This window comes from Pempheris klunzingeri, chromosome 2 (genome assembly GCF_042242105.1).
Source record: "Pempheris klunzingeri isolate RE-2024b chromosome 2, fPemKlu1.hap1, whole genome shotgun sequence".
Taxonomy (NCBI): domain Eukaryota; kingdom Metazoa; phylum Chordata; class Actinopteri; order Acropomatiformes; family Pempheridae; genus Pempheris; species Pempheris klunzingeri.
Window position 1 is genome coordinate 23,846,512 of NC_092013.1, and position 20,000 is coordinate 23,866,511.

The 20,000-nt window shown below is 43.6% G+C and overlaps 1 protein-coding gene across 1 annotated transcript in view; it reads right to left on the bottom strand.

Moving 5' to 3' along the window:
- Positions 1-20,000, bottom strand: part of grm7 (glutamate metabotropic receptor 7) — a 276,820-nt gene that overhangs the window by 56,160 nt on the left and 200,660 nt on the right. The window contains exon 7 of the mRNA XM_070845371.1: positions 16,963-17,102. Coding sequence (XP_070701472.1) covers positions 16,963-17,102 — 140 coding nt within the window. The remainder of the gene's footprint in view (positions 1-16,962; positions 17,103-20,000) is intronic.

Here is a 20,000-nt window from a genome sequence, read left to right on the forward strand (position 1 = left end):
TTTTCTCAGCTAATCAGTGGAAGGGCTTGAACCTGCAACATCCTGCTCCCACATTGGCTTCATTAACCCACCAGGCTGCTCCTGGACCTGTTCAGGAGCCGCTTGTGTCTGCTGAGGCCCCTCTCTCGGTCCGCTCCAAATCTCTGCATCTGACTCATAATACAGCTAGAAGGGCTGTGAAGGATTTTTCTTGCAGAGATCAAGGTCAAATTTCATTACTCCTAATGAGGCTTAGCACCCATCAGAATCTCTCCTCTCCATCTCTCTCTGGCTTTCAGACATGAAAGACAAGCAGCAGTAGATTTGTGAGTCGAGCCGAGAGATTTCTGAGTCATTACAGATAACACTGGTGGAGAAAAAAAAAAAAAAAGACGGTATCGTCTCCCTTGCTGCTGCTCGGTCAGACTCACCTTTAATTGTCAAGTATATTCCACTGGAGACTTTATGTTCCCCTTTGAAAATCATTTTTGATATTTCTGATCGCCTGAAAACAGAAGCGGGAGGTAGTTTTCTGCAGCACCATTAGTGAGATATTATCTCTTAAAAAAAAGGAAAAAACAAAAAAACTAAATTGCTTCTTTTTTTTTTTTAAATTGCAGTTTCAAACAAATGAGGTTTTGTGTCATTTCAGGGATAATGTGATGTGCTCTGCTCTGCGAGAAGATGGAATGTGCAGTAATACGCTTTCTCGGTCAAAACAAAAAAAAGCGTGCTTGATGCTGTCATCTTGTGCAAATGTGTGCACATGCTCGCTTATTTGCGTGCCTAAGGTTGTGTGTTGCTTGTACACATGCGTCTGTGTGCTTGTACATGCGAGTGTGCATGCGACTGCTAGGGTATTTCCATGTCTTTGAGTCCCTGCTGAGCTCCACCAGACCGCTATAATCACCTGTCAGATCACTGAGCTGTTTCATGTATTTTTGAAGAGTAAGGAGCATGTGTTTCCATCGCCAGCCGCACACAGGGTATGTTACAGAGAACACTGCCTTTATGTTTTCTCTAACCTCTAGCCTAGGTCACGTCCTAGACAAGAGCTAACGATAATATTAATATACTGCTAGTATACAGCTGTATGGCAGAAGCCTATATTAACATCTGGAACATTTTCCCCCATTATTGCTGCCTTCTGATTTTACAATTTTTCAACGAGATAATTAAAAGGCCATGTTATTATAAAACCACTTACATAATCTTAGAACTGCCTTCATGGTCTTGCTGACATATTGAATTTATCTGGATCATGCAGAGAAAAATGAATTTAAAAAATGATTTTATTTTGCCGATAGATTAGAGAAGGCTTTACCTACTGTCCATTTAAAATAGTTAGCAACACTGCATGAGCCCACCAGTTTTAATTCTGATTCAGATATTAGGAATTTCTGACAAAAAAAGAAGAAAAAGAAGAAGAAGTGTCAATAAACCAGCAAAATGCTGCAAAAGTTCACTGAAAGTGACCAACACTAACACAACTACGTTTGATTCAATTGATTTAAAAGTGGTAATACACTATTTGTATTGGGATTCACTTATCAACGAACTGCTCCAAATACCTTATTCTGTAAGTGGCTAATTTTAATTTATTTAAATTGTATGATGTCATTACAGTGGCTCTACTGAAAGCCTGAAAAACAAAAAAAGCTGAAGTTTCATGCTGCTTACACAAATAATTCCACAAATGGTTTTATCCTCTTTTCAAAAATAGGAAAATCATGCAAAGTAGCTCAGTGTCATTGTAACTTGTGTTTCCTTACACAAAAAGAGAGGAAAATTTCAGCTGTTCTTAAAAAGCTTTTTTTTTTTAAATCTGTCTTTTCCAATAAAGCGATCCAATGATGTGTGTCCGTTCTTTGCCCCTGCTTATTGTCTGCATTACAGCACCCATCCTCAACCCTCCCTCCACCCCGCTTCAAACTTCATCTGATAGGCCGTCTAAATCCTTTCACCAGAATCATAGCAAAAGAATAAGAAGCTTTTAGGGTCATGGAATGGAAAGATTCCATTGGTACTTCCTCCTTCTTTGTACAATTTCAGTAACTGTTTCATCACTTTCATCCTCCATCTTTCATACCACTGACATAAAGACAGGTCTGGACTTGTTAGAAGATAAGATGACAATATTTCTCTCCTTCTCTTCTTTTTTTCCATTTTCTACCATTTTCTTATTGGTTCGTGGCATTTGCTTTCAGTGACCTTCCTCTCTTGAAGTGACACTGATGTGCCAATGTGACAGCTTCCGTCTCTTCCAGCCAGAGTACGGAGCGAGGGCAGACACAGAGAGAAAGGACAACATCCAAACATGTTTCCCCCCGTCTGTGAGTCTGATCTCACACAGTGCTTTATTTTGTCTTGGACACAGGCATCAGATCAAGAAAGAGGATATAAATGTCACGACTTTCAACCTGTTCTCATTCCTAGGTCATCATATACCGCCGCTTTGTCACACCCCTCGGCGTCTGATACCGACGCACAAGACACTCCTCCGCTGCAATATTTGTCCCTTCACTCCAAGCAGTTCTCATTGCCAGGTCATCAAATACTGCTTCTTTTTACTGTCTGTATGAAATGGACAGAACCCTGACCTAAGTAAGTACATGATTAACATTCTGGGATGGTTGCAGTTTGGTTAGGTTTAGGCACTAAAACTTCTTGGTCAAGTTTAGGAAAAGGTGATAGTTTGGGTTAAAATAAGTACATTAGTAAATTTAAGTTTTGCATTGAACATGAACCCTGGCCTACTGAGCTAAAGTCCTGTGTTTGATCCATCAATCCACCCTGGCCTCCTCCTCTCCCTGTGCAGACATCTCGCTCTTTATACTACAGTGCATTGCCCTTTAACATTTCATTCATGCTCTCATACCGCGTCTAATACAGATGCGAAAGGGTGCCTTGTTCGTTGGTATCAGTTGCCAAACAGGCTGACAAAGCAGTAATATTTGACAACCTGAGAATGAGAACGGTCTGCTTTTTGCTCTACCCTACAATGGTTTTGGCAGTTTACATTATTTTAACAATTTAATTTGACATGCGACTGTGTTTGAAGTTTTTGAGCTCTATTTTTGGTCTTGAGGGAATCATCTGCCTCTTTAGGTGCTAAATACTCCAGCCAGTCTCTGATTGTGCTGTTTGCTAGTGTACAGTGAGTTGTTAGAGCTTTTTCTTTGAAAAGGATACTATGAGCGCAATGAAAGTGAACCAAAACTGTAAAGTGTGGGTCAGGAAGCTCAACATTTAGCTGAAACTGTCTGCAACTATCCGCTGCAGATTCGGCTGATAATTCTCGAGGGGTTATTCACTACAAGCAACATTGTGGTTTCATGCATTGTAAATATGTTGTGACCATGGGCCAACACTTGCAGAAAGTCATTTGTGACTCACAGGGGCCACGTGGAAGACTTCCTGGTTCAAACGACACATGTATACACAGTGAATCCTCAAAGTATCACGTAGCATGAATAATCAATTTTGCCCTCTGAAGAGACCAACTGCCAGGCTAATATACAAGGCATTTACTAAAGGGAAAAAGAAATTACAAGTGATGAATTGAATTAATCTCAATTGAGGCTGGGGATGGGATGAAACAGAGTCTCCAGCCTGGAGAGGATTAGCAGCAGATGTCAAGAGAGAGGAAGGGGGGGGGGAGGAAGAGAGGAAATAACTGGGGAGAAAATAGTTTCCATTTGCTGTGGTGTCTTTCCCTTAAAGTCCACGTAAAGCAATAACATATACGTGCTCTGAGTTTGTCACCCCAAAGAATAATGTGTTATTAACCACCCAGCCAAATTTGAATGATAATAAAAAATCCCCAAGTATCTAAAATTAGGTTTCAAATTCTTGAAAAAGATAAACACTATGCTCTGCTCTGAAACGCTGGGGGCATGTCCACTGACGGTGCTGACATGACGCCCACTCTGATTTCCATTTCATTAATAGCTGTTTACCGTTTCTTTCCTTTCCTTCCTTGTTTGTGTTTCAAACGATTCACAGCTCGACTGTCACCTTACTTTTAGACTTGATAGGCTGTGTTTATTTTTGAAGCCTGCTGCTGCCCCGTTATAGCTTAACCTCGCCTCGCCTTACGTTACCAGTTTAACCTTCTTCAACCCAGCCAACCAAGATGGCTTGTGTTGGCGGCTCCGCTATTGCGGACGTTATCTTTTCCAGAGAGACATGTCTGTGAGTTAGAGCAGCTTTCCTCTGTTATCACTGCATTGTATATCATAGGTGCCTCAGATAGGTTTAGCCGCAAGCTACTGGTTGGGCGGACCAGTGCATCGTCAAGCCGTGATTTGAGGCCCACCCAGAAAGATCCAGTATAAGCATTTTCAAATGTTTCAAGCAATTGTTTTCTACATGTATAAGAGGTTGATAGATAAAGCTCTGACTTGCATTTACACAGATGTTATTGATAAAAATATTCCTGTTTGTGAATAGTTAATAATGGTTTTAGTACCAAGTTAGGGTATTATGCATTGTGACTGATGAATGTGATTGATACAGTATAAAATCTTTATATTACACATTATCTCTGCATTATATTATTTTGTCCACACAGGTTTTGCGCTGTCCAAAGCCAAGGCCTGGTGGATATTAGACACAGTTGTGCGGGGGTTTTGTTAGCGATTTGCAGAGTCACTGCCAGAAGCTGCCATTTTCTAAATGAAGCTGGTAATCCTGTATCATGGATATGAACAGTTTAATCCATCCATATAAATTCCACAGTGAGTGAGATTACACTGTGGCACAATTTCGACTGAGTAATCCAACACTTCCCTAGTTTCATTACAAGTTTTTGATTTTCCACAAATCATTTGTTTTACTGTTGACTTTTGCTCAGCTGTCGACTCATAACAGAAATAAACATGTTTCTACTACTGTACATTTACAATGTAAGTGTTCGTAATACCAATGTCAGTTCATATACATGAGCATTATTCCTACTTTCCAATTTTTCCAATTTGTTCAAGTTTTCTTACTGTCTAGCCGCCATAATTCAGAAGAGAGAATGCTGCCACACACATCTCATCAAAATTAACTACACAAAGAAAGAAACACAAACATTTAAATCCATCTACAAAATAGCAAATCAAGATAAAATTGGTTGCTGAGCTTGTCTATAGTGATGGTAGTATAACAAGAAATACAAATGCAGTGTAATCCTTGTATTGTAATCATCTTGTTACTAGATTTTGCCTAATAGATGGTTGGGAGAATATAGGAGAATATAAATGTACACATGTATGAATCAATCAGATTTAGTTACTGGCTAATTTCCATCTACAGTCCTTCAGCAGGTAGATACAAAGAGTCTACTAGTAATGAAATGGCTATAGAGAATTCAAAATACACTGTTTTTACCTCTTCTCATGAAATGATTGTGACAATGGGATTCATTCTTGATAAATAAAGTGTATATCTTCTCAACTTTATTGATCAAACTCTTCCAAACAGATCACAGTGAAACTTAAACCACAATGAACCTTTGCAAACTGTGTATTCAGGCTTTAACAAAATTGGGGGTATTGAACAATTATTCCAACTTTATGGGCAACAGTGTATAAGAACTGCTAAATTCATAGATCCATACATATTTTCAATTAGACACAGCTATTCATCTAGAATTCTACTGAATTCTGGGGCAACATGAAGTTAAGCAGGTCTCTCCTGCATGTTCCTGCAAACGTGCTAATATGTAAATATGACACTAATGGAGTCTTGTTAGATGGCGAAGATGTAAGAAGTAAAATAATTTGTGAGAAAAACGGATCTTCTCCACCCCTTTAAGTATGTAAATCCTTATCCTGCTGAATATGCATACATCATCAGTATTTAACTGTTTCCCCAAGTTTAGAATTACACAGTATGGCTGGGACTGAGAAATCACAGATGTGTGTGTGTGTGTGTGTGTGTGTGTGTGTGTCTCAGCGTGTGTCTGTCTGTGTGTGTGTGTAAACTACTAAGTGTGATTCGTCCTGAGGAGGTTTCAGCTGCAAAAGTTAAAAGACTGGTGGCCCTTGGTGGATTCCAGCTGCAGAGTGAACGAGTCGTCCTGGTGCAGATTATGGCCACATAAACCCTGACAGAGACCCATCAGAGCGAAACACAGTCTGATTGACCCATTAAGCCACAGCAAAGCCCTGTGACAGGAGGGAATAAAGGCCGAGAGAAGGAGAGGAAAACAGAAAAGAAGACAAAATGCTGCATTTTTCTACATTTGTATACTCGGTTCACAATAAGTCTGTCTTCAGTTTTTTTAGGATTATAAGCGGCGAAGAAACATACAGCAGAATTATGTATTATCATTATGTGCTTTTCATCTCCTCTCCCTCCTTTATTCTCTCCCATCCTTTAATATTTTGCCCGACATGTGACGTGACAGCCCGCGTAGCTCATGTATGTCACTGTAGCACATTAGGATAATTGATCCATACATAACATGGGAGACAACCCCCCAGGCCCCAGGATTTTCTTCTTCTCTGACTCTGTTAACAGCAGCACATTCAAACACAGGTTATTAATCTTCTGAATACACTGATTACTCTTCTGCGCCTTGATCTCAAATTGCCTAAGAAAATCAGCCTACACGTACCTCCGCTAACTCGTATTAGGTTCGACTGTCACGCCTGGACATATAGTTTCAGTAATAGCTCCCCTTTGTAATCTGTGGAGCAGCACACACCACAAAATACACACAAAGGAGTTATGAGGATAAAGGGAAAGAAGCTATAATGGGAGGCCTAATAGCAAAAGCTCTGCCACATCTGGCTTACCAGGGGCTATTGAGGTGAATAATTTAGCGTTGTGAAGAAGCAGAGACATGGCTTTGAATACAGAAGCAGAAGAATGCTGTGGATCAAATCACACCTGTAGTGTTAGAAAACATGCCTGTTTCATAGCTGAAAAGGAAAAGGAGGGATTTCCTGAGTGACACTTGAACCATATAGGCTATGATATTTTTCCGGCAAGATGTTATGGCACAAGTGTGTTTGATGGGTGGCATTTGTGAAAATAGTGTAGAGGTGTAGTGGTGTGTCTCAGCGGGAATATGGTAGGTACTGACTGTCTGTCATGTAGTCTGTGGTGTTGGTGGATTTTTATTCCCTAACTGTTCCTTTTAAAAGGCAGTGCATCCTCCCAGTCAACACAAGTAAACATCACCAAGCCTGGAGAGGTGCACTGTCTTAAGAGGAACATCTTTTCATTTGCTATCATTTTCATAACTGGCAAGGTTCATAAAGAGGTGAGGACTAACTAAAAAAAACAATTGGGCACACACAGCTCCAAATATGAAGCAAACATACCAAACACATTCTTAAACTTTGTCAATAAGAAGTTAGGAGCTCAAGGGAGAAGCATCTCTGAAGAGGACATACAGTATTCTGTAAAATGTACTTTTTTAATGTCTTTTCAACATCAGTATGTGTCCTCGGTGCGTCTAAAGACCCTAAAACTATGAGAAAAGACCATCCTCGCTCTCTCTCTCTGCTCCATCGTTCAGTAAATATGTGTAAAAGTGCTCTGTTCAGAATTGGCCCAGCTTGTGATCTTTCAAACATGTGACCTCCTTTTAGCCCCTCACCAGGCCGACTGTCCCGCTCGCTCAAAACCTGAATCCACCTCGCTGTCTGCCATTGTTGTTATCTCGCTAATGCTAGCTCAGGTATAATAACATGTTGAAGGTGCACGCAAAAGCAGGCAGATTGTCCTGCTGCTGGCTGCGAAACCCCACACAACGGCGTTCATGTGTCCTCGCGCCATCTGAGGAAGTGAAGACCCAGCAGATTTACTTTATTTTGGATGAACTCGGGATAAAAATGTCTTCAGAGCGACCGCAAAACATGTTTTGTGTGTGTGTGTGTGTGTGTGTGAGAGAGAGGACACACTGAGAGGGGTGCCACAGAGAGACTGCGAACAGAGCAGCATCCAGTGTGCACAGTATGCGAAAAATAATCAGACTTTTGAACATCAGAGCATGCAAAAATATTCTAGCAGGAGCTCCAAACGGCTGAAATATGAATGTGAAAACGAGCATAATATGCATCCTTTACTAAAGGAAACAAAAATGCAACATAAATGAAATGCAGTGAAAGCTTATAAGTACTCCACGGCTTCATGCTGCTAAAACACCATCACACTCTGGTTTTAAAAAGGACCAATATTGATGTGACAGAGCCAGCAACAGAAATTTTTATTTAAATGATAATAATAAATACTATTCCACAAATTCCAGTTTTTGTCTCTGGCTTCTACTTTACTCACAATATGATAATAATATTGATTTTATTTATATAGCACTTTTTTAAACGGTACATACAAATTTAGAATATAATATACATAAATACGAGTACAAACATACCAGCACTCGATACGCAGACAAAGGTTAACCCTTTATCGGGCGAGGGACCATATTTGGTAACTTAAGTGGGAGTTCAAAATGCCGCCCCTTGCCTCACCATGAGGCAGTAGAACTACGAGATTTCTCCAAGCTAATCAGCGACAATCAGGCTACATGACAGACTGGCAAGAAACCATATATGGTGACTTCATTGACCTTGATTTTCACCAAAAAACTGAATTTTATTTTGAAAAACTCACAAAAGTAAAAAAAAGTCATGTAATGACCACCAGTAATGGTCTAGGGTTGAAATTTTTAATTTCTAAGTATTTCAATGAGTGGCCTATAAAGGGTTAAAGCACACGACCAAAATAACAAACACTGAAGTGAACTGAAACTGAACTGAGAGTTAACAAAAAGGCTAACCAATAGAAATGAGTTGTCATTTCGTTTAAACCACAGATTCAGCAGATATAAAAGGCTGATCCCCTTTCGATTTAAAAAAAAAAAAAAAGGAAGATGTAAAAGGCTTAGAACTGGTAATCGGAGTGGCCAACAGCTATAGGGGTGTAACAACAATGCAGCTGAACCACCGGCCGTCTGGTGGGAGATTCAGGTGCATTGTGCTGGTGGCAGCTAATGCAGCACGGAGCCTCCGGTCAGCAGCAGAGATGAGGAGCAGGCTACAGAGGTCTTGTGAACTCGGCTCTTTTTGACTCTATACTGACAAATTCTTTATATTTTTAAACTTGTGGTCTCCTCCAGCCAATGCTGACTCAGGTAACATCACTTGAGGACATTTATCATACTTTGCACAGCACCCTCTGTAGACGCCAAAGGCTTTATACTGTAGATATAAAACATATACAGTAGTGCTCCTCTACACATGAGGTGGCAAATAAGTGGAGTTTAGCTTTAACTAAAAATACACAAGTGTTGTTATCATCAATAGGTATTTTAAGTATCAAATGAAAAAAACAGCTCCTTTTAGTGCCATACTGTTATACACTATCATATCTTTGGCTTATTATTACTGATGGATTAATATGGCTAGTCATGTAGGAAATGACTGTAAATATTGTATATAAACCAAAGCAGGTTTGGGGGTGCTGGTGACTCTACAGTACACCCACCTACAAACAAAGCAGTGACTGTGCTTGGTGATTTATTGTTTATTGTGCTGGATTTTTATACTGCAGATGGTTTTAGTATACACCAGAATACATCCCACACGATATGATACAGATTGCTTTTTTCCTCTTATTCAGAACAATGTAAACTCTTGCTGGGATCACACACACACACACACACACTCATATCCACAACAGACACCTGTTAGATTCCCCAGTGTGTCCTGGTCCCCCTTGAGCTGCCACTCCCCCTTGAGCTGCCACCTTATCGTGGTGGGGGAGTTTGAGTGCTCGTATGATCCTTAGGAGCTATGTTGTCTGGGGCTTTATGCCCCTGGTAGGGTCTCCCAAGGCAAACAGGTCCTAGGTGACGGGCCAGACTAAGAGCAGTTCAAAAAACCCCTATGAAGAGAAGACAACGAAGGACCGTGACGTCGTCCGGTATGGCGCAGCCGGGGCCCCCCCCTGGAGCCAGGCCCGGGGCTGGGGCTCGCATGCGAGCGCCTGGTGGCCGGGCCTTTGCCCACGGGGCCCGGCCGGGCCCAGCCCGAATAGATGACGTGGGTCCGACCTCCTGTGGGCCCACCACCCGCAGAGGGAGCCGTAGGGGTCGGGTGCTATGTGGCACGGGTGGCGGTCGAGGCGGAGTGCCCCGACGACCTGGGCCTCGGAGACAGCCTCTAGCTGTAGGGACATGGAATGTCACCTCGCTGGGGGGGAAGGAGCCGGAGCTTGTGCGGGAGGTTGAGAGGTACCGGCTAGATATAGTCGGGCTCACCTCCACTCACAGCTTGGGCTCTGGAACCCAGCTCCTCGAGAGGGGCTGGACTCTCCATTTCTCTGGTGTTGCCCGCGGTGTGCGGCGGCGGGCTGGTGTGGGCTTGCTTATAGCCCCACAGCTCAGCCGCCATGTGTTGGAGTTTACCCCGGTGAACGAGAGGGTCGCGTCCCTGCGCCTTCGGGTCGGGGACAGGTCTCTCACTGTGGTCTCGGCCTATGGGCCGAACAGCAGTGCAGAGTACCCGGCCTTCTTGGAGTCCCTGGGAGGGGTGCTGGATGGTGCGCCGACTGGGGACTCCATTGTTCTACTGGGGGACTTCAACGCCCACGTGGGCAGCGACAGTGAGACCTGGAGAGGCGTGATTGGGAGGAACGGCCTCCCCGATCTGAACCCGAGTGGTGTTCTGTTGTTGGACTTCTGTGCTAGTCACAGACTGTCCATAACGAACACCATGTTCGAGCACAAGGGCGTCCATCGGTGCACGTGGCACCAGGACGTCCTAGGCCGGAGGTCGATGATCGACTTCGTTGTCGTGTCATCTGACCTCCGTCCGTGTGTTCTGGACACTCGGGTGAAGAGAGGGGCTGAGCTGTCAACTGATCACCACCTGGTGGTGAGTTGGATCCGCTGGCAGGGGAGGAAGCCGGAGAGACTCGGCAGGCCCAAGCGTATCGTGAGGGTCTGTTGGGAACGTCTGGCGGAACCCGCTGTCGCTGCGGTTTTCAACTCCCACCTCCGGGAGAGCTTCTCACAGATCCCGGGGGAGGTTGGAGATATTGAGTCCGAGTGGACCATGTTCTCCACCTCCATTGTCGGCGCGGCCGCTCGGAGCTGTGGCCGTAAGGTCTCTGGTGCCTGTCGTGGCGGCAATCCCCGAACCCGGTGGTGGACACTGGAAGTAAGGGATGCCGTCAAGCTGAAGAAGGAGTCCTACCGGGCCTTATTGGCTCGTGGGACTCCTGAGGCAGCTGACAGGTACCGGCAGGCCAAGCGTGCTGCAGCCCGGGCGGTTGTGGAGGCAAAAACTCGGGCCTGGGAGGAGTTCGGGGAGGCCATGGAGGAGGACTACCGGTCGGCCTCGAGGAAATTCTGGCAAACCGTCCGGCGCCTCAGGAGGGGGAAGCAGTACCCCACCAACACTGTTTACAGTGAGGGTGGGGAGCTGTTGACCTCGACTGGGGATGTCGTCGGGCGGTGGAAGGAATACTTCGAGGATCTCCTCAATCCCACCGCCAGGTCTTCCATTGAGGAGGCAGAGGCTGGGGATTCAGAAGTGGACTCGTTCATCACCCAAGCCGAAGTCGCCGAGGTGGTCAGAAAGCTCCTCGGTGGCAAGGCACCAGGGGTGGACGAGATCCGCCCTGAATACCTCAAGTCTCTGGATGTACAGGGACTGTCTTGGTTGACACGTCTCTGTAACATCGCCTGGCGGTCGGGGACAGTGCCTCTGGAGTGGCAGACCGGGGTGGTGGTCCCTCTTTTTAAGAAGGGGGACCGGAGGATGTGTTCCAACTATAGGGGGATCACACTCCTCAGCCTCCCCGGGAAAGTTTATTCCAGGGTACTGGAGAGGAGGATACGGCCGATAGTCGAACCTCGGATTCAGGAGGAACAATGCGGGTTCCGTCCTGGTCGCGGAACACTGGACCAGCTCCACACTCTCCATCGGGTGCTCGAGGGTTCATGGGAGTTTGCCCAACCTGTCCACATGTGCTTTGTGGACTTGGAGAAGGCATTCGACCGTGTCCCTCGTGGCATCTTGTGGGGGGTGCTTCGGGAGTATGGGGTCCGGGGCCCTTTGCTAAGGGCTGTCCGGTCCCTGTACGACCGGAGTAGGAGTCTGGTTCGCATTGCCGGCAGTAAGTCAGACCTGTTCCCGGTGCATGTTGGACTCCGGCAGGGCTGCCCTTTGTCACCGGTTCTGTTCATTATTTTTATGGACAGAATTTCTAGGCGCAGCCAGGGGCCGGAGGGGGTCCGGTTTGGGGACCGCATGATAGCATCTCTGCTTTTTGCGGATGATGTTGTCATGTTGGCTTCGTCAGGCCGGGACCTCCAGTGTGCACTGGGGCGGTTTGCAGCCGAGTGCGAAACGGCTGGGATGAGAATCAGCACCTCCAAGTCCGAGGCCATGGTTCTCGACCGGAAAAAGGTGGTTTGCCATCTCCGGGTCGGTGGAGAGTCCTTGCCTCAGGTGGAGGAGTTCAAGTATCTCGGGGTCTTGTTCACGAGTGGGGGAAGGATGGAGCGTGAGATCGACAGGCGGATCGGTGCAGCGTCTGCAGTAATGCGGTCGCTGTATCGGTCCGTCGTGGTGAAGAGGGAGCTGAGCCAAAAGGCAAAGCTCTCGATTTACCGGTCGATCTACGTTCCTACCCTCACCTATGGTCATGAACTTTGGGTCATGACCGAAAGAACAAGATCTCGGATACAAGCGGCCGAAATGAGTTTCCTCCGCAGGGTGGCCGGACTCACCCTTAGAGATAGGGTGAGGAGTTCGACCATCCGGGAGGGGCTCGGAGTAGAGCCGCTGCTCCTCCACATCGAGAGGAGCCAGCTGAGGTGGCTCGGGCATCTGTTTCGGATGCCTCCTGGACGCCTCCCTGGGGAGGTTTTCCGGGCATGTCCCACCGGAAGGAGGCCCCGGGGAAGACCCAGGACACGCTGGAGGGACTATGTCTCTCGGCTGGCCTGGGAACGCCTCGGGGTCCCACCGGATGAGCTGGAGGAGGTGTCTGGGGCCCGGGAAGTTTGGGCATCTCTGCTAAAACTGCTGCCCCCGCGACCCGACCCCGGATAAGCGGTTGAAAATGGATGGATGGATGGATGGTCCTGGTAGAGTCATGAATGATGCTGGAGAAACGAAGTTCTCAAGAGCAATGATTTTCCACGACTTTGCCCAACTTACAGGACAGCAGCTAATAATTGCTAATAATTCAACCTTTTCTTTTCAGCATATAGTATCTCTGGAAGCTGAGAACGTATTCACCAGAGCAGAATGATGAAACACTAGCAGCTATGAGCACATGGAGGCTTAAAATCATAGACGTTAAATCACAGATAAGGAAACGACAATTCTTCTTATTCAGGGTTCATATTCGGCTGAGGCTCTCGCTCTCTCACTGTTTGCTCTTGTTAATTAACAGTTTGAGACGATTTTGCTGACTCCAAAATGAGATGAGCGAAGCGTGTTTTATCAGCTGAGAGTTCTAAGTTCACACTTATTCCACAGTCTAGTTTCCATTCATGCTAGCACCTCACTCAGGTGCTGGTGGCCATAATAAGCTGTGCCGCTAAGCTAAATGCTAACTTCTTACTTTAGCATGTGCTTTAGCACCATCACTCAGCCCTGCAGCCCAGAAAGCTTTTCCCTCAAAGACCTCTATTACAAAAGAGGCTTTCTTATGTCTTATGCTCATGTTTGGCAGTTCAAGAGAACTGGATACAGCGTTGGACTTAGGGCTCTGTTTGTTCCTATGAGAGGTGCTCAGCAGTGACATTACCCAATTCTATGAGCCCCTTAAAGTTAGCTGTGCTGGCTAACTTGCAGTTTAGCACTCAACCAACTTGAATTACTATAAATGTATTACACTGTGCGACTGATCTTGAGTTTCCAAATGTTATCGGACTGAAAAACGTATCCACCATTTTTCCAGCTGCTTCTTTTCCCAAGTTTGTGTGCTACTTATTGGACTCAGTGGCATCACATGATGAAAGCCATCTTTGTAATGACTGGATTTGACCACTATCAAATTTTGTCTCTAAGCTTGGTGCACTTCTTGGGGGCTTGGTTTTAATAATGAACTGGGTGCCATCTTGGAGTACAGTATCCAGTTCTCATGACACATCAATGCCCTGAACAAGAGAAGTGGTGAAGAGGATGGATGGATGGATAGATGGATCATGTATGTAAATAAGTATACTGAGAAGTCTAAAATCAGTGATATTCCTTCATTCACTTTGCTTTGTACTCCTCCTGTTGAACACATTCCTACTGGGGTCCATCTGACTCTGCCGTGCTGGGCCGGATCAAACATCCTAATAAATTTGTAAACCTCTCACACTATCAGATAATCTTCTCTGACTATCTGCCCTGAACAAGCATCCAATTAGGAATCCCTTCTCAGATTGTGAGGATGGGCAGATCTGGTGTAAATTGGCTTCATAATCCTCCAGTGTGTCCCATCCTGGCTCTGATGAAAAACATATTACAGAGAAAAGCAAATCCAACCACACTGTCCTGCATTTCAGTGGGATTTATTAATATAGTTAGATGTAAATTTTTTACATTTTGTCTTTGCTCAGGAAAGATCAGGTGAGATGGATGTCGGCTCTGTATCAGTACAGAAGATCTGATGTAATTAACAAATGAAACGACTCCAACGATTAATCTCATTAGAGTCTCTGTGCTGATAGAAGTACCTGTGTGCATTTTCATAGACTATAAATTAGAATAGAAATTATGTAAAGCCATGGATTGGCTTAGTTGTCCACCATTGTTGTGTATGTTCCAATCACTTATGGATAAATGGATGAATTCCAATTTTTTTTTTCTTTTTCTTCTTTCTTCTTCTTAACCTGTATTATGACTAATATTACAGTCAGGGAGAGCAGGAGAGTCTGTTATCTTTCAGCCGTAAACACATTCTAATTGTCCATCATCACCATCGTTGCCATTCAGCAGCCAAACAAGAGGCTGAAAAACCCTTTGCATCAGGGAAAGAAATTATGATTTGTGTGAGATATATTTACATAATACATCATTTCTACAGATTAGAAGACAACAAAACCACAACCTGTATTATCAAATTATGGATTTACAAAAAAAAAAAAAAAAACATTTAAAAAACAGCATTGCTGCCAGTGAGAATGTCTCATGTGCATTCAGTATCTGAGCAGTGAAGTACTTCACATGCTGTGGTTCCACTGATACAGTATAAATACAGAATAACACAAGTTTTTATGAATGTTTTGATAAATGCCAATAGTTGCAGTTCATTGTAAGAAAAATGTGTTTCCTCAGTTTACCTCTCCTTGCTCCTTCACTGGGTGTAACGTGAGGAAAAGATGTAAGCAACACCCCTTCAGTGTGAGTCTGTTTAGTGATTGGTCAGCTGGCAGCCTATTGTGGTCGTAATCGTAATAGTATTACATGACAAATTGGTGGAAACAGGACTCTGAACAACAGAGCCACCCTCAGTCTAATCTATTCTCATCTAATAAAAATGATCACACAGGCTTCTCTTTTCTTCTCATTCAGGAAATGTAAAGACATTAGTCCTAAACGTTATAAGTCCTTTGGCATTACTCTGAACCTGAAACAGTTTCAGACTTACTGTACACTTAGCCTTTCACAAACTTATGTTTTTTTAGGTCTTGTCAAGTTTGTTAAGTGTTGTTCATGTGTTTTGTATTTCCTGTTTTATTGTGGCGTTCAATTTCTCATTTCAAACCCTTCGACTGCCTGCTCTTTTGTGTTTTTGCTCCCCTCCCTGGTGCATATATCGTCTGTATCTTCCCCATATCATCTTGTGCATCCTAGTCAGTGTTACAATCTTGTTTAGAGTGTTAGAGTCTCATCAGGTTTGTATTTTTCACTAAGTATTTTTGGATTTTGTCTGCTTTTGGTGCCTTGTCTTTTTGTGCCTTGTCTTTGTTGATTGTGTTCAACAGTAAACTTTTTTACCATCTGTTTGCCTCAAGCAGAGTATTTTCTTGTGTGTGGTCGTAACAAAAGGACGGTTGAAATTATGCCTGATCTCATATATCACCCAACATAAGATTCTGATCAGTCAATTCCACACGACAGTAAGTAAGTAAGACAGAAATGACGTGACAGAACACACTGCATTAACAGCTCATAACAGCCATGTGCAGAGTTCTTTATAGTTCTCCTATGTCAGAGTTTCTAACATCATAAACAAGCTGTGCAGTTATTCGATACTAACGCAATAGAACCTGCGATGACAGCGTCACGGTTTGATACAGATGAGATTAGCCAGTGACTAAATAAGGCAAGGCAACAATAAGAGCATGCTGGGAAACTAACAAACAATGACCTGTAGTGGCAGCTCAACAGTAGTGGAGTGTTAGAATACTCCTACAAGTAAATATTCTCCACTCAAAATTCAAGTACAAAAAGTATTAGCATCAAAATATACATAAAGAACAAAAAGCAAAAGTATTCAATATGCAGGAGGGGCCAATTTCAGAATAATGTTTTGTATTTGTGGATTATAATTATTGATGAATGACTGTGATCATTCCTTTAATGCATCTGGTAAAGGTGGAGCTTATATGAGCGTTTTCTTTAAATACTTCTTGTTCATCTTGACCAACAATCGTAGATCATAATTTACTGTTAGTGTCAGATACATGCAGCAAAGCAGAAAGTCCAATATTTGTTTTAAATGTAGTGGAGTAGAAGTATAAACACATTAAGAATTCTCTGTGTAGTTGCAGGCATTTACACACAGCCATCTGTGTACAGCTCTCCTCCTCATCCGAACCACAAACTCCTCGACACCAATGAAACAAGTGTAGCTTGTAAACTCAGTGAGAAATGACTCAGATTTAGCCGGTAATCTTCCCTTATGGATACACCTAGTTGCCCACATGTATTTACTCAGCATATCATGTCAGGTCGTGTACATAAAATAACCATTCTATCCATAAAACCCCCAAAGAACAGTGCAATATTTGAATGTAATATAACTCACATTGAGGAGCAGGGTCTCTGTCCACTGTCCAATCACTCTGTAGCCTGGTCCGGTGACGTTGTTCCACTGGTACTGAAACAGATCGTAGCGTCCAGGGGCATCGCCGTTACGGTTGAACGTCACTGAGGTACCAGCACTTCCTGTGGAGGACATATGAGTCGGTCAGTGGTAGAGTGGGTCGTCCCTCAATCAGAAGGTCGGGGGTTCGATCCCCTGCTCCTATGGGTCAACATGTCGAAGTGTCCTTGGACAAGACACTGAACCCCAACTTGCTCCTGAAGCATGGCTTCAGAGTGTGAATGAGTATGAAAGAATAGTCTCCTCCAAATTACATTCCTCCTGTATGAATGATGTGTGAATGGGTGAATGAGGATGTGATGTAAAGCGCTTTGAGTAGTTGAAATAACTAGAAAGGTGCTATACAAATACAGACTATTTAACATTTACATTTTATAGGTCACCATGACAGTCTGTGCAAGGGCAAATGGACCACATATGTATATGCAGTTCATATAGCACTACCATGCACTCACACACAGCAAGCTACCATGCAGGGCGCTCATCTGACCATCAGGAGCCATTTGGGATTTAGTAGTCAAGTTTATATGGCATTTTTGTTTGTTTATGTATCAATATGATGAAGGTTAACAGTCACATCATCGCTTCTCAGAGATCCAGTGTTTCCAGCTCGTCGCCGGACGCCTGAACGATTAAGTTAAGTCACACGTTTCTTCACCGTAATCGTTAATTCATAAAACAGGATTCACATTTTGCTACATTACAACTTGTTTTCCGCATAAGAATTGGTGTGTCTAAACACTACATCAGTCACAGGCCTCAGCCGCCATTCCTATGAAGAAGAGACCAACCAGACATGTGAATCAGGAGAGTTTCATGCTAATCCAAGACTTGAAGAGAGAGAACTGTGAGACACATTGTCTATGGAGAGTGAATGGGACTTACTTATGGTAACAGCCTCACATGGGAGTTTGGCATTTTCTGAGACTTGTATGTTTTCTGAGGATGGGTTGTCTCTGTGACCTCCCTCTCCCCTTTATTAGTTCTCTGCTCTTTTTACTCTGCGACGCTGGGAGCCCCCCCTCCCTCACCCCCCCTGCCTCCCTCCAAAGACACTGTGTTTATTTACTTTAGGCCGTCTCGCTTTGGTGTGGGGCAGAAGTCCCTTTCAAGTCTGTATTTAATTTAGAAGGAAAGAGAGGGAGGCAGATAGAGAGAAAAAATAGAAATGTGGTGAATAGAAAGAGAGTAGCAAAAGGCTGACAGGCGGAGAAGAGGGGACAGATAGTGTTGGGCTGCCATATAGTGTTCGTTCAACGTGAAATAAAGAAGAGAAAAGAACTCAGAGATATCCCCGGGTCACAAATAAGTGTTTTGGCAGTAAACTCTTCTGGTTATTGCAGCTTGTTTATTAATATTTGTTTCTTCTTTTCTCTTAGTAACTAAAGTTTGAACCCTCTTTTGAATTTAATATTTGTGATTGCGAGACTTTTTTCTGCTCTTCCTCAAAACATTTTTAATACTTTCATCTCACAGAGAGCCAGAGCTTGTATCTCTGCCTGTGTAATGATACATGCTAAGGAGTGTCACGAGTGGGTCTTATTTGTCTGTGTGTGTGTGTGTGTGTGCAAGACCCATTATTCATCTATGTAAGAATAAAGACTGTGAGAGTATGCATGCATGCATGTATGTATGAATGCAACCGTGGCTATGGCTCAGTGTTTGCATGTTTGGCGGGACGACTGTGTCATGCTAATGCACTTAGCGTTCTCAACTGCATGGGAAGGCTCTGCATTAATGTAGGCAACTGCCATCTCAGATAACACAAGAATGAGTTCTCAAAGAACTAACTCAGAGTCTGCTCCCAGTTCAGCCACTGAAACGTCTAACAATGAGTTTGATATGAAGGCCACGAGATAACTATATTAGCACCACATTACACGTTACTGTTATATGGCGGGTGATTAGGGTTTTTATCTGGCTTGTGTCACGTGTTGAACCGAGTACAATCATTAAAATGTGACCCTCTATCAGTTAAACTTTAAATTATATTTCGCAACTGTGTATTTTGATTCACTTATCAATGCATAACGTGGCATGTCAGTTTCTCCAGTAGCAATTCCTTTGATCCAAGACAGTTTTCTGTGTGGAAGTAATGAGCCATACACTTTAGACACTAGAGGCTGATCCTGGATAAATGTCTACAAGCTTGGTTATGATTGGGTAGAGTAAAGGCAGTACTGTCTGTTCACTGAGCCCTGACCCCCCTTTGTTACTCTTGCTACACACACAAGAATTGTTAAGTGTGAGGAGCCGCTGGCTCCAGAAGTGTTTTTCCCTCATTTTGTATTCTCATTTCAATAATTTTTAACAACCCTTCCCAACGTTACTGAAGATAGAAACTCAGTTGTGGAAAAATTCATCCACCGTTGACCCGCAATCAAAAAGTAAAATAATTTAAGCTGCAGATTGTGACATCAGTCATGGAATCGCAGTGATCTTAAGCCTTGGATCACAAATCGCGGCAAAGCTCTGTGTTTGGATAATTTCTCGCCAAAATGCACACTGGGAGTCGTTCAAGATCGTTAAGTCAAGTTTTTGTTTCCACAGGCTTCTTGTTCATGGATATAAAAACCAGATATTTAATATGATGATTCAACGAGGAGCGTTTCATGGCAGTCCAAGCTGGAAAAGAAACCCCGACTGTGAGTCACCAATATTGTCTATGGGGAAAAATGAACAGGATGTTTACTGTCAGAAGGAAGAAGAAATTTCTTTCTCTATACTATTCTGGCAAAGCACAGTGATGACAAGGATTTTGCCATTAAAAACCATCAATAATCAGTCAGTGAGCTGAAATCAAGACTGTTGCTAGCAGGTTGTTACGAATAACCAACTCTAAAATTGAGTAAGTTGGCTGAAAAAAACATGTGCAGCTAACTTTTTAAAAATGTTTTTAGCTGATTTGTCTTAAAAAGGGATTATAAAAGGGTCTTAAATATGCACTTGGCTACATACAT